This window comes from Heloderma suspectum, chromosome 5 (genome assembly GCF_057233095.1).
Source record: "Heloderma suspectum isolate Gila_16-S chromosome 5, 16-S_ref, whole genome shotgun sequence".
In the NCBI taxonomy this organism is placed as follows: Eukaryota; Metazoa; Chordata; class Lepidosauria; order Squamata; family Helodermatidae; genus Heloderma; species Heloderma suspectum.
Genome location: NC_139462.1, coordinates 119810081 through 119824889, shown reverse-complemented (window position 1 = coordinate 119824889; position 14809 = coordinate 119810081). Strand labels below are relative to the sequence as shown.

General features: G+C 45.9%; 1 protein-coding gene across 1 annotated transcript in view; it reads left to right on the top strand.

The window, feature by feature from the left end:
- Window positions 1-6230: 6230 nt before the first annotated feature.
- OTOP1 (otopetrin 1) overlaps window positions 6231-14809 on the top strand; it is a 32424-nt gene continuing 23845 nt past the window's right edge. The window contains exons 1-2 of the mRNA XM_084857125.1: window positions 6231-6851; window positions 12635-12771. Of these exons, the coding sequence (XP_084713251.1) occupies window positions 6404-6851; window positions 12635-12771 (585 nt within the window). The 5' untranslated portion in view covers window positions 6231-6403. The remainder of the gene's footprint in view (window positions 6852-12634; window positions 12772-14809) is intronic.

Below are 14809 nucleotides of genomic sequence, written 5' to 3'. Positions count from 1 at the left end.
GATACACAGTTTTCGGGGGTCACGTTCTGTAGCCGGTGGAGGAATAGCAGATGGCCCCGGAGGGGTGCTTGGCCGCGCCATGTTCTCTGTGCAGAAAACGTGTCTGGGCATGAAAAAAAGCTGTTTTTCTGGGGGCAAGGCTGTCCCAATTGGTCAATGGGGTTGTGGGGCGTGACCTTACAGGGCTAGGCTCTAAGACCTCTTCCTGTTGGGCCACGGTGGCGTGGCAAGTTCATAGAGGGGTCACATGACCCCGCAGGACCAATCTGGGCACGGCTTGGAAAAGGCCCCGTGAGCCATCTCTGCGCCCGTACCCACTAGGGCTGTAAAACCAATTCCTATTGGTCCATGGCAGCATGATGAGTTCGTAGAGGGGTCACATGACCCTGCCGGGCCAATCCGGGCGCGGCTTGGAAATGGCCCCACGGGCCATTTCTGCGGCCGTGCCCTCTAGGGCCCTAAAACCAATTCCTATGGGTCCACAGCAGCATGGCGAGTTCATAGAGGGGTCACATGACCCCTGTCAGGTTGAAGGTCATATGACCGGGTCAGCTGATCGCATACGTGGGGCTTCCAGGTAGGGCGGGACTTCCCGTCTCAACAGGGGGTGGCGCAACTGTCACCTTCGAAAACGGGGCATGGTTTAGAGTTTGATGAGAACCCCCCTCCTTTACTACTCCCCTCTGCATGCAAATAGTTGTAGGTTCCCCCAATCTGGCTTGGGGCCACAGCAGGAGGTAAAAAGTTAAAGCCCCCTAACCCCCCCTCCCCCATTATGGCAGAGACCCAATCCAGATCAGCCCTCCCTATAACTCTGATTATTTATGAAATAAAAATCTTGTATTCAGGGGCAAAACATCTAATTAATGTAACATTTAATTTGGCCCTCAACATCAGGGCAAGTGCTGATGTGTTTGGTGAGCTTTCTTCCTTGATCTCTTTCCTGGGTAGCTTAAGATAGGTTAGATCACATGTGTAAATTAGGATTTCCCTCCAATATGCATAACTTAGTACTTACATTGTATCTTATATGTCATTCTATTACCTAGTTTAAATGAATAGTGTTAAAATATGGACGGGGAAAGGGGTTTTCTTAACTTTTCATAAAACTACGTGAAAGTCAGCTTTACTTATCTGAGGTGGCATCCAATATAAACAATTAAGTAAGAGCAATGGATATAATATTTCAAGATATGACTTATGTGGACAGGATAGGACTTTTCAGATCCTTAGAATAGGTGCTTTATTGTACAAAAGTAAGCCATAGCAATGGGAAGTAGAGTACCTCTTCCTCATTAGAAAATTGCAACATATTTGTCAGAAAAGGTCTTTCACAAAAATCACACTGTGGTCATTGAAGTGTTAATAAGCCAAAGGGGGAAATGTGTCAATCATATGTGTTTGTTTCAGAATTTTCCCTAAAGGTCCTTAATGAAAGTAGTTACTTGCTCAGTCATTTCCTGGATTTCGGAGTGTGGAGATACCCAGCACCTTTTGTGATGTCTCTAAATGAATCAGCATTTTATCTTCCATTATGCTGCCAAAATACTTTGATAAATCTACAATCATTCTCCATGTTTTTGTCATAGATTTAACTGATTTCCTAATAAAGTAGGAAATCAAAATGTTTGAGAGTCCTTGCTTCAGATATAACATTACAGTGTATTTTGCACCCCCACTTTGAAAATGAGTATGAGAGCAGAGCTGATGTTTGAAGTCCAATTGAGTGATTGTGCCTGTGTTAGATGGCTTGCAGATTTGTTGACTTTTTAACAAAGGAAAATCCAGAAAATCTCAAATGCACAACTCCAAATAACCTCAGGCTATTTATGTTTATGCAAATACATAGCAGCATAAAAAATTATCAGCAGATTGCTCCTGCTTGCTTCAGATATTCTCCCTCTCTGTGTTGTACATATACATGCCAAGTCCATTGGGATATCAGTGCTGAAGGGAAATACTGTATAGATGTTTTACATCTTCCTTGATCCCTTGAGAATGGATGTAGAAGTCACTGAACTGAACTGAATCTACACAATAAAAACACAGAACTGAATCTACACAATAACTTCCATTAAGATATCAATCTTCAAGGTAGACATCCCAGTCAACGTATTTTGTATTTGTTCTCTACCTCCTTGAAAAGGTGTGGAGATTGAGCTGGTATTTGAACTTGAGATGTAGAATTGTGTCCTGAACACATGCATCAGATTTCAGGCAAAAATAATCTCAAGGGAGATATATTTCGAAACAGACAAAAGGAGAACAGGAGAGGTCAGTCAATGGCATCACGGTGCTTTACCAATTATCAATCTTGAATTATAGAGAAGCTCCCCTCTTGGGGGGTCTCCTACCTTTTCTGATGGCCCCCTTAATTACTCTTTTAGAAACCTCCAGGAGGCTTGATTTGGCCCATGGTCCCCTTGCCTAGACTCTCATCCATATCTCTCTGTGAATATGTGCCTGGCTGATCTCCAGCTCTACATTGTTTTGTCTACTGCAGCTGCTCATGTTATATAGTCAGACAGGATTTCTCTTTACCTTGCTGGCTAGCTGCCCCCCATGACCTTGGTTTGTTCAGGTATTCCCTCCTTTCCATCAGAGTCTCTTGCCACCCCCCACCCCAGGGTCCCATCTGTCAGAATGTGTATACTAACACTATAGTCCAACCCCCTCTCCCCTTCACAGCTGGCACGGAAAGAAAGAGAGAGCTGGGGGAGTGAAACACAAATGGCTATCAGGAACCACATAGAGGAGAACTGGATTATGTCTCTTTAGGCTGGAAGCCATGCTGGGACAGGTGTAGAACTTCTGCTGCAGAAGAAATTCTTAGACAAAGTTGGCCTCTTTGCTTTGTGAAAGACCAGGATAGGGACATGAAAGCAATAAACAAATTCCTGAAAATTTCCTTCTGGAATTAAGTGGGTGGTGGGAGAATAGGCTCCAATCCAGAACCAGACAACCCCACTGTGAATGTCATTTTGTCACAGCGTGTTACAAAGATTTCACTGGTCCAAGAGTGGTTTGTAATATGCTGTGTATCCCTGCCATCCTGTGCCAATCCCCCATCTCTCAGTTTATACCCCTTCTCTGTTGGTTGACCGCAGCATTGGGAATGAGTGGGTATTTTCTTTTCTGGACCCAACCTCTCACAAACAGTGAGAATGAAGGGGAAGACAGTTATTGCTGCAGATTTTTTTGCTTTCAGTTTATTTTTATAATTGGCATTAAAAAATACTTCCATCAGTTCCTCCATTTCAGCGCAGTTACACAGAAGTAGGGGGTGTGACTTTTAGGAACTAGTAGGAGGAGCTAAAATTGGTATGGATCAGATAGGAGGCGGGGCTATCCTTTCCCCCTATAGTTGAGCCCTGCTTTGAGTTTATTTCAGAGCCCAATTCAAAGTGCTGGTTTTAAATTTTAAAGGACTTGGAACTTAGAACTAGAGTTTCTTAAGGACCATCTCCTCCCTTACAAACCTACCCACTGACTTAGCTTGTCATTTGAAGCCCTGTTCTGTGTTCTCCTGCCATCTGAGTTGTGGCAGGTGGCCATGCAACACAGGGTTTGCTGTGTTGATACCTAAGCTTTGGAATTTCCTCCCATAGGGGGCGGAGGGGGGGCTCCTTCACTGCTGTTAGGCATTTAGCGGAAATGCTGTTGTTTAAGGGAGAATTGGAATCAATTGAAACTGAAGATATTTATGATCTAACCTCTGCTGTGATTCCTTTTGGTGCCGCATTTTTGTTGCCTTTGGTATAATGGGTAACAACTCTCCAGGATATCAGACAGAGAGAAATCTTCCACAACCCTGCTACCTGAGATACTTTTAACACAAGATGCCAGGGTCTGAATGTGGGACCTCTGCATACAAAGGTTGTGCTGTACCACTTCGCTGTGGGCTTGGGCTCTCCTTTATGAGAAGACTATCAATCAACTAGATGTTTCTATCATTGCCCTTGTTTATTGTCTTTCCAATTCCTTTTACTAGTTTAAGGCAGTGGTGTAGTGGAGCCAGGGCTCTAAGGTTTGAAGCATGGGGACTTTTTGATTAGCAGGGATGACATCTGCCCTCCACCCACTTCCCTATTCCCTCTGAGCTTAGTGGCAATCTTCACAGTAGCTGGGGGGAGGGGTATATTCCCAGCCATAATATATTGTTATGAGGTATCCCTGTTGTAATGCAAAGTATTTGGGGGTGGTTTGGTTTTGAATGGGCAATTAGGACCTATACGCTTTATAAAAGACCTGCACCTGATGGAGATAAACACTTCTAGAAGGAGTTTGATGACCCTTTGATAAAGTGTTTCCCCCTGGTGCTGAGAAAATAAAACTCCTGGAAAATCTTGAGCTGGTGGTCTTATGCTGTTTGGTGACATATTATGTGCCTTTCTCATGCAATCTCCGGTCTCTCTAGCCAAAGTACAACATGATAACTATTACACTGTCTTTTGCCAGCTCACTATTCTGTGATTGTTGGCTAACTCATTGGATATTATGCTATGTGTACTGCTGCTCTTAGGGGTGGGATGTGCATGCTTGCATACACACAGATGCCTGCATTTTTGGACTGGAGGGGGCTGTGGGATTGTTATGATCAGTGCCTGCACCTGAAAATTTACCACTACATTACTGGTTTAAAGAGAAGATAATTATTTTCTACCTATTAATTATCTACCTACTGTGATAATTATAGACAAAATGGGGGTATAGCCCCCACCCCCCACCCCAGCCCAAGCATTTTGGGCTGAGGTAAAGGACAAGATGGCAGTCCCCATTCCACGTACAGAAGTTGACTGGAGTAGACTAGCAGTCGAATCTCACTTCAACACTGGCAATGGAACAGCATCCTCCCCTGCACCTGAGGGTGGCAAGCTAGCCTAGGGGGCACAGGGCAGGCCGAGTGGCACACACAGTTCTGGCCTCCAAGGCCTCACCACCATTCTTTGCCCCTCGGCATCTGTCACCTGAGGAAGTGGCTTCACTCTGCCTAAGGGCAGGGCCCTGCCCACCACAACTTATAAAAACCTCAGTCAGCTACTCTCACACCAGTAATAAATACATATCTTGCAATCAGCTCATAAAAGCCTCATACAGAGGCAGTATGCCCCTAGAACAAATCAAAGAGGGCTAATGCCTTCATGCTTATCTTGTGGGCTTTCTGGAAGTTGGCTATTGTTGTAAATAGGATGCAGGCCTAATCTAGCATGGCTCTTTTTAAGTAAGCCCATGATGAGTGAAGAGATCTGGAATGAGGCCCCTATTTCTGAATCAAATTGCTTAGCCCCTCACCTGTCTCTGGAAACATACGTTCTTATAGTACACACCCTCAGGAACACACTCAGCGTTAAGAGACTCCTGTAGGCCTGAAGAGCTAAAGCTTGGAGGTGGTCGGCCAGTGACAAGACACCCGCCTCTTCCCGAGGTTCTGCTTCATTTCTTGCGCCGGGCGCTCCTAGTCCTTCATAAGGCCAAGACTCCTCGAGGCGGGAGATGCTCTTCAGTTCCGGCATGAAGATCGCAGCTGCCTCTGTCTTCAGAAGTGCCCTGGCGTTTGTTTCTGGTCTGGGCTTCTTATGTACAATTATTATGCCCCCCAGCCCCTGCAAGCCTTTTCAGAAACGACCGGTGCGCAATCGTGCAGGCATTCCGCAGCGTCCCCAAGCAGCCAGCCCCCTCAGGGCTCCCTCCCTCCCGCACAGGCACACGGCGCTCTTATCGCAGATTCCCATCAGTACGGTCACCGGCAGGCCGCCCTGCGGTGCTTCCCTCAGCCACCTCCTTCCAAGCCAAGGTGGGCAGAGACAGACGGGAAGCGCGAGGGTTTAAGGTGACAGAAATCCGACCCGGTCGGGCACACCCAAATGACATCAGGAGGACCCCTTCCAGCCCAGAGGACGGCTCCATAAATACGCCGAAGGAGGCCGGTCTCCTACTCAATTGTGAACGGGGGCGCTGAGGGGAATAGACAGCTTGAGGGAGAAGTCAGGTGGCAGAAGTTATCAAACCGAACGCGGCCGGCCGACAGCGGAGGCGGCTGAATTGAGACCGAAAGCGTGAAGCGCCTCGCTCACAAGGAGGGGACCCCAGCGTGGGTTGCGCGCCTCCAGCCCAACCAGAACTATTCTGGACGACACAGGAGGACTCGCCATAGGCTAGAGGAGAGGGGCAGTTTCGAAGGGGGCTGCGCGCAGAGAGGAAGCCGCCACGTTGCCCGCGCCTGCGCGCCCTTCCTGGCCCTGGGAACACTGGCAGGTGCGGCGCTTTCCCCTCCGCTTCCACCTAAACGCACCTCGGTGCTGAGAGACTTGGGCGCTGTCGAGACCGCAAGACGCCCACGCCCACCCGCGGGCACCTGTGGCTTCGTTCCCCTTCGAGGGGCGCATTTCCCAGCCACGCAGACATGGTCCTCGAAGGGAAGGCAAGCAGCCCCTCCGAATCTACCCGGAAGGGCGAGAAGAGCCGCGCCAAGAAACGCCCGGCCGCGCAGGCAGTGGACGGGGCGTGGGAGCTGGAGAAGACGGCCGAGGGGGCCCCACCCTCGCCGGCGCAGTCCAAAGGGGGTGGCAGTGGCGGCCGCCTGGCTCTCCTCGGGGGCCGAGGCTACCCGCAGAAAAACGCCGAGATTCTGAGCAGCCAGTACGGTCTGCATCTCTTCCTGGCGGGGCTGCTGCTGATGTTCGCCTGGGCGGTGCACGCCGAGGGCATTGCCAAGAGCGCCGTCCTCTCCTACCTCATCACCCTCATGCTGCTCCAGCTCCTCTGGATGGCCTGGTACATTTGCCGCCGCTACGCGCAGAAGAGGCTGATCCAGGACAAGGATACCCATGCCGGAGCGCGCTGGCTCAAGTGTGAGTGGATCCCCGGGCGCGTGGGGGGCAAGTGCGGCGGGACCTGCGGCGTTAAGGCCACATTGGCGCTTCGTCGAGGTCACTTGAGCTAGGAGAGTAGTGTTACTCCATAGTAACTGGCCAAGCCTCGTAGCCCACTCCTTACCCGAACTGACTTGCAACGGAGCTGATTTCCATGGAGCTTGCTCTCAAATAAATGTGCATAGGTTTGTAGAATGGGTCATGTTAGGTTTGCTTTAAACTAGATAAAATATGATTTTGGGAAAGAGTATCTGAGAATGCATTACACTGTTGTGCATATTCGTTTGTTCCTAATACGGATATTGCCTGACTGTGGATTTTGGGAGGTTAATCAGTGTCACGTGTGCACCCCAATCTGTGCGTGTTTCCTAAGTTCCCCTGAGTTCAGTGGGGATTTTGCCCTAAGTTTGCAAATTCTGTAATCAAAAAATTCCAATTCTGTGCGTATAATAAAGTATGCAGTTGAGTATGCAAAATATGCAAATCCTTGTACAGGTTTGTGATTCACTGTTTTGCAGAAATTAAATTTTTAGAAGGGCCAGGGTATGGATTGTTGGAAGGGTAGGGGCTCTGCACAGCTAGGCACATAAGAGCATGGGGGGGGGGGAGAAAGAAATGTTGCTCCGCCTGACTACAGGATGGTGGTCCCTTATATCCATTATTGTTCACACATTATTCTGGCTAGAATGATACTAATTTTTGAGTAAATGTGTTTAGGTCAAGTTGCAAGTCTCAGCTACCCTCCTCCTCCCTGGAATGTGCTAAAATAAATTACAAGAATGCTCATTGGAAACAATGGGAGCTAATCTGAAGGCTCATAGGAAATCATGGGAGCTATGAATGCCAGTTGACATGACTGGGTTTCATTGAATTCAATGCAAAGTACAAATAAGCCACAAATAAAACAAGAAGTAGAACCTCATGCAGTGGGCCACAGGGGCAGAAAAGAAATGAGATGTTTTATATTGCTCTTTCTGTTTTATTATTTTGGACATTAATTTTGATGTTTTAATATGATATGTATGCCATTTTGGAAAAAATATTTTATTTGAAAGGTGTCTTAGAAGTATCAAAGGGTGCAATCCTATACATGTTTAGAGAGAGAAAAGCCCTACAACTCCAGCATTAGTGGCTGGGGAGTTGTAGGACTTTTTTCTGTCTAAACATGCTTAGGATTGTGCCCTAAATAAACCCCATTAATCACATTGACAGGGCGAAATGATGCAGAATAGCAATGACAGACCTTGAAAGACTGAAGTGATGCTCCCTGGGAGTGGAGTGACAAGCCTGAGAATAGACTATATAGTCCAGCTTTAACAAAGAACTTTAATCATACAACTGTATGTATGATTAATGATTGTGTGACAGAACCTAACATTCAAACAACAATCCAAATCTCCTCCCTCCTGCCCCACCCACCCTTTTTAGGTATGTATTCTGTGCATATCATTTAAACTTCATCCAGGACTGAATTTTTTTTAAAGTACAAGTGAAAGCACCTTTAGTTTCATAACACTAGACATACAAGTAAGTGTGAATTGCTTCCCACTAGTGTGCACACTTTTTGCAAATTAATACGTTAGACATTTTATGATGTGTGATGGCAAGCAAGCAGCATGACATCACTTTTTGCAGCTGCAATAAACAGCTTATTTAAATAAAAAACAGTTTATACAATAAAATTCAACATTAAAAACATCACATTTCTAAAATTACCCTAGCCCACCCCAAATGCCTGCTTGAACAACCATGTTTTTAATGCATGGCAGAAGCTCATAAAAGAGGGGTCATGGCAGAGTTCCCTAGGGAGGGAGTTCCACAGAGTGGGGGCCACCACAGAGAAGGCCCTCTCCCTCGTCCTCACCAGCCTAGCTGTCCTGATGGGACAGAGAGAAGGCCATCTGAGGCTGATCTTGTTGAGCGGCCTATCCGGTGTTGCTGGAGGTGCTCCTTGAGATAGGCTGGGCCGGAACCATATAGGGTTTTAAAGGTCAAAACCAACACCTTGAATTTGGCCTGGAAAACAACTGCTAGCCAGTACAACTCCTTCAGCACTGGAGTGATGTGATCTCGCTGGTGGATGCCTTTAATCAGGTGAGCTGCCGTGTTCTGTACCAGCTGCAGCTTCCGAACCATCTTCAAGGGTAACCCCACGTAGAGCGCATTACAGTAGTCTAAACGAGAGGAGACCAGGGCATGTACTACCGATGGGAGCAGATGGTCGGGAAGGTAGGGGCACAGCCGCCGTATCAGATGGAGTTGGTACAGTGCTGTCCGGCTCACAGCTGACACCTGAGCCTCCATGGACAGCTGGGGGGTCTAAGATGACCCCCAGGCTGAGGACCTGGTCTTTCAAGGGTAACCGTACCCCATTCAACACCAGGTCAACATCCCCCAGCCTCCTCTTGTCTCCCACCAAAAGTACCTCGGTCTTGTCAGGGTTCAGCTTCAGCTTATTCCTCCCCATCCAGCCACTCACTGTCTCCAGACATTTGGACAGGGATTCTGCGGCCAACCTTGGTGAAGATTTGAATGAGAGGTAGAGCTGCGTGTCATCCGCATACTGATGACACTGCACCCCAAACCTCCTGATGATAGCCCCCAGCGGCTTCACATAGATGTTAAATAGCATCGGGGAGAGGACGGAACCCTGTGGCACCCCACAAGTGAACGGCCACGGGTCCGAAACCTCTTCTCCCAGTGCTACCCTCTGGTACCTGCCAGAGAGGAAGGACCGGAACCACCGTAATACGGTGTCTCCAATGCCGAACCCCTCCAGGTGGTCCAGGAAGATACCGTGGTCAACGGTATCAAAAGCTGCTGAGAGGTCGAGGAGAACAAGGAAGGAGCATCCGCCCCTATCCAGAGCCCTCCTCATATCATCCACCAAGGCAACCAAGGCCGTTTCTGTCCCATGCCCAGGCCTGAAGCCCGACTGAAATGGCTCTAGATAATTGGTTTCTTCCAAGTGTGCCTTCAACTGCATCGCCACCACCTGCTCAATCACCTTGCCCAAAAAAGGCAGATTCGAGACTGGGTGAAAGTTGTTCAGAACTTGGGGATCCAAGGAGGGCTTTTTAAAAAGCAGTCTTATCACTGCCTCCTTGAGGGCTGATGGCATCACTCCCTCCTCAAGGGAGGCGTTCACCACCGCCTTGATCCCCCCACCTAGCCTCTCTCTGCAGCTCATAATGGGCCAAGATGGGCAAGGATCAAGTAAGCAGGTGGTCGGCCTTACAGATGAAAGCACCTTGTCCACTTCATCAGAAGGAAAAAGCTGGAACCCATCCCACAAAACCAGTGTGCCACAGACCGCCTCCTGCTCACTAACCGTATCCACACCACAGTGCACAGAATAACACTCCTAATCCGTGTTAGTTCCAGTCTCTCAAGATCATTGTTCCAGTCTCTCAACTGGACTGATCAGCCATTACTATTCCCCATCAGTCTCCCCTGTCAACATGGTTAATAGGGTTTATTTAAGAGACATCTAAGCCACCCTTCAAAATATATTTTTCCAAAATAGTGTTTGTTATAATAGGATTTTATTATATCCTGAACAGCAATATAAACCACCTCATTTCTTTTCTTTGCACCCAATTCCATTTCCCTCTCAGAACACACTCCTTTTTTTTCTTTTTTGTGGCTTGCCTTGATTTTAATGCAGACCAGTCATGTCAAGTAGCATTCCCAGATCCCATTGTTTCCTATTTGCCTTCAGGTAGCTCCCATTGTTTCCAGTGGGCATTCTTGCCATGCATTTGTATATTTCCCCCCACCCAGCATCCACTTGACTATAAGAACTATCCTTCAAAAAGAAATAAAGAAAATCCATTGCAAAACTTAGTAGAAGTTAGTTATCTTGGCAAAGATTTTCTGAGATGGGTGATTCCTACTGTGGTATAAGTGTAATAGGATGAACCAACAACAAAAAAAAGAATTATGTCTGGGAGGAAAATATGATTAGGATCTCCTAGGATAATTAGTACTTTGAAGATCAGGATGTTGTGTTGTGGGGTGGTGCAGAGTGTTAACCCTTACCTCCCATGCCCTTTCCCCTGTTGTAAATCAGCCCCAAAGCTGCTATTAGCTCCATGGGGGGGAAAAAAAACCCTGTACAGATGCAGGAAGCTGAGCAGGCTAGGCAAGTTTTACTTTCTGTATTTCTTCCTTTAGTATTATAGATGGCAGGCTACTGGGAATACACAGGTGCACGTTGACTATAATAATTACATAATCAAGTTATCTCATCTTTTTAAGGCCAAGTATGATAATAGCTTTGACACACGCACAAAGAAGTTGTCAAATAATGGTTGAAAACCAAAAGGCAATCTTGAACATTATTTCAGTTTAAAAATCCATATCTTTGTTAATTTCTTTCTGCAGTTACTAACAATATATGGTGGAAGCCTAAAATTGTACATTCATGTTCTTACAATCACATTGCATTCATTCAGCATCTGTTTCTGTCAAATATGCAGACATCCACTATACCTAATGAGGGGGGATGTCCTACAGTAGCAAGCTTTGCCCTTGAAGAAGAATAGTGGGGGCAGTTCTGACCCATCGTAGCCTAGGGTTCTGCATGTACATTGGTGCTATCCAATGGCTGGCCAGGTTAGGGAATTGGGATGCCAGATGGAAAGTCAGCCTTGAACAAACCTGGTTCCAAGGCTGAGGTTGGTTGAACACCTCAGCCAGTCTCCCCCATCTGCCATGGTTCATTTCCTCTGAGCCTTGTCTGTTCCTCCTCAGCAGTTTTGGATGTGGGGAAGGACTGAACATGATCAAATCCAAGGCGCCCTCAAAGTGACTGCAGGAGCTGGATTACCTTGGGCTCTGAGGAAGAGTGCAGCTTGTCATAGTCTTCTCCAGAGCCCATAATGAATCCCCTCCATGATTTCAGGAGAGAAGGTGGCCTGAAAGAATTAAATCCCACTCCATGGTATCCAGCCTTGGCTTGTTCATGGGCTCCACCACCACAACCACTGCTCTTGCTCTTTCCTGCATACCTTGACCTCTGCTGGGTGGGACTAGAAAGGACTTTTCACTCGTATCCTCAAGATATCAAAGTAAGGGGTGGAGGAAGTGTCAATTTGGGGGGGGGGGCTCTGGGGGCTTGGCTTGGCTGGAGATGAACACAGGATGCTGCACTTTCTCATGCCAACTTATCAATCCTCTGTTTGACGTTTAAGGAGCAGGAGTTGCCTGCAAGCTCAGCTGATTCCTACCCTTAAAGTGTCTAGCAAGATCTTGCTGTGTTACTGTTGGTTGTTGTTGCTGCTGCTCAAAGGAGATGGCTGAAAGGAGATAGAGAAAGGAGAGATTTGTGTGTGTATGTGATGCATGCATGCATGCATACGTGACTTAGGATGAGTGAGTGTGAGTAAAGCAGAGGAGTGAAGAGGGACAAAGGGACAAACATCTCTTCATCTTTTTACTCTGCCTTCCTTCCATACAGTATTAGTATACATACTAACACCATTTTTTTTCCTATGCCCTCTCTTGGCACCTTCCTGCATAAAGATCTGGGACAATGAGCAAAGCTTGAAGTGTGGGGAAGTATCAGGTAACATATCTCATAGCAGGGAAAAGTTGGGTTATGCAGGACCTGGGAGAGCTCCCAGTGAGAGCCAGAAAGTGAACAGTTAGTTGCTAACTAACTTGCCCTATTGATTTCAGTGGGTCTACTCTAAGTATGATTGAGTTTGAATCCAACCCATCACCTTCAGAGTAACATTTTCTTTTAAAATTTATTTCAGGTGGTATTACTTTGTTTGCAGTGATTACTTTAATTATGGACTCTTTCAAAATTGGTCACTTCGTTGGATTTTCAAGTTGTTTATCGGTCACAGAAGGTATTTTTCCTGTTACACATGCCGTGCATACACTTTTGCAGGTAAAAGCATTTGCTTTTGGATTATTCCAATATATGTGCAGCTCTTTCTTCTTTGTGTTTGTTTGTATGTTGGACAATGCTACCACCATCTTAGAATCTAGTTACATATTACATTCATCATGTTGCAAGGGGTTATGTGTAAGCCAGGTTTTGACAGTCAAGAATTCTGAAGGTTCCCTGAAAGAGACAGGCAGAGAAAGTTGGAGGGGGTCATAGATGGTCAGGGAAGGAGACACCTCCTTTCTCCTTCTGGCCCTTGTTTATCTCTGGTTATCTGTTCTTTTAGTGGCCCTTGTTCCCAGTGTGTTTGCTCAGAATTGCCTCCTGATTCCTCTGTCTATTTCTAGGCAGAATTCTCAGCAAACAGAGTCAGGCTTACATATGGCGGCTTTTGATGTGATAAATGTTAGGCATTGTCAGGCTCTGAGGTTTTAAATATCCAAGGGGCTGCTATTTTAGTGATCACTTGTTTGTGGATCAACATCTCTTGTACAAGCCAAACTACAACAATAATTAGACACAACCCCCCCCCATTACAATCCAAGGTACCGTTTATACATACAAATTCAATAACTGCTTACACACACGTTTGAATGATAGAAATGTTAGCTACTTCTCAAATGTTGCCTCAAATGAAAAGTGTCATAAGTTTCCTCAATCACAGCTATGTAATTATACTGCCGTAATCTTCTTTCTAAATAGGAGACAGTTAAATTACATTTTACCAGCACGCAAGCCTGTTGCCTAATAACTTGTCTTACTGACCCATCTAATCTTTTTTTTCCTATGAAGGACATCAGCTCTTTTTAAGACAGTTGTGAAATACTGGTCTGTCAGGGACATTCCTATAAAGGGTCTATGGTGAAAAGTAGTCTTTAATCCTGAAGTAACACTAGGAAATACAAGATGTGGCCCTTCATAATGTTCTCCTGTTGTAACTCCATTGAAATGACTGGAAGCTATACAAGATTGTAACTGTGCTTCTATTCATTTCAGTGGTGCTGGTACAGGAGAAATTTCCCATGGGTTGGGCTTTTTGACAATACGGGCTATAAAATCCTCGAGGAATTTTTTGAGTTCCCGGGACTTCTACATGTCACGTCTACATTTGGATTCTATATTGCTCACATGCAGCATCCTTTAATTTTACCCCCCTCATTATTTTTATCAATTTTACCCCCAAAAAATCTTTAGAAAACTGCAACTTGCTAAATTTCCCAATAAACAGACTGAAATCTGCTTCAGACAGAGAGCTAGTTTGTTTCTGGTTTGTGGAGAAAAACACAAATATCCTTTCCTTCTGTATGCAGTCAACCTTGAAGCAGAGAGGTAACCTTAGACACTCTGTATATACTGTAGAGTTGTACAGAGGAAGAGAGAGATACAACCATATATAATTGCCACATAATACACCTCTTGCAAATCCTAGTGAGGGGCATGATCTAAGAACCTGAAGCAAAGAATAACACTCCTATTATTGGCCTAGGTCTAAAATAGCAAAACTAAACAAAGGCTTTCAGTCCTCCCCAAAACTTCTTCTGTAACTCCAATGCTTCCCATGCCCCTTTAGTCTCAGCCTTTTGTTGCTTATTTTCCTCAACTTTAAAAAGATCAAACAAAATAAATTACAGAGTACACATCTGGTTATACAGTAAATGTAACCAGAACACTCAGGGAGATCATATGCAATGCATAAAATCCTTGTGCTTGACCTTGCAATTTGGCTGCTATCAACTTGTAGTGGCCAGAAGTAGTTGAATTTAAGTAAATTTGTCTTTTAGCCCAATACTGTGAGCCATTGCACCACCACTTAAAAACAGACAACATACACTCCTGCCCAGTGCCTTTTTGGCAGTAAATATAGGTTCATCTTTACCTGTCAGGAATTCCTGTCCTTCATGCAGCACAGAGGTATCACACAAGGGCACTTTTGTGGCATCAGAAAGGAGGAGGATGATCCTACTCCCTCCCCATCTCTAGAAAAGTAGCCATCATCATATGCACATGCACAGAGGGGCATGTACCACTGCCACCAGTT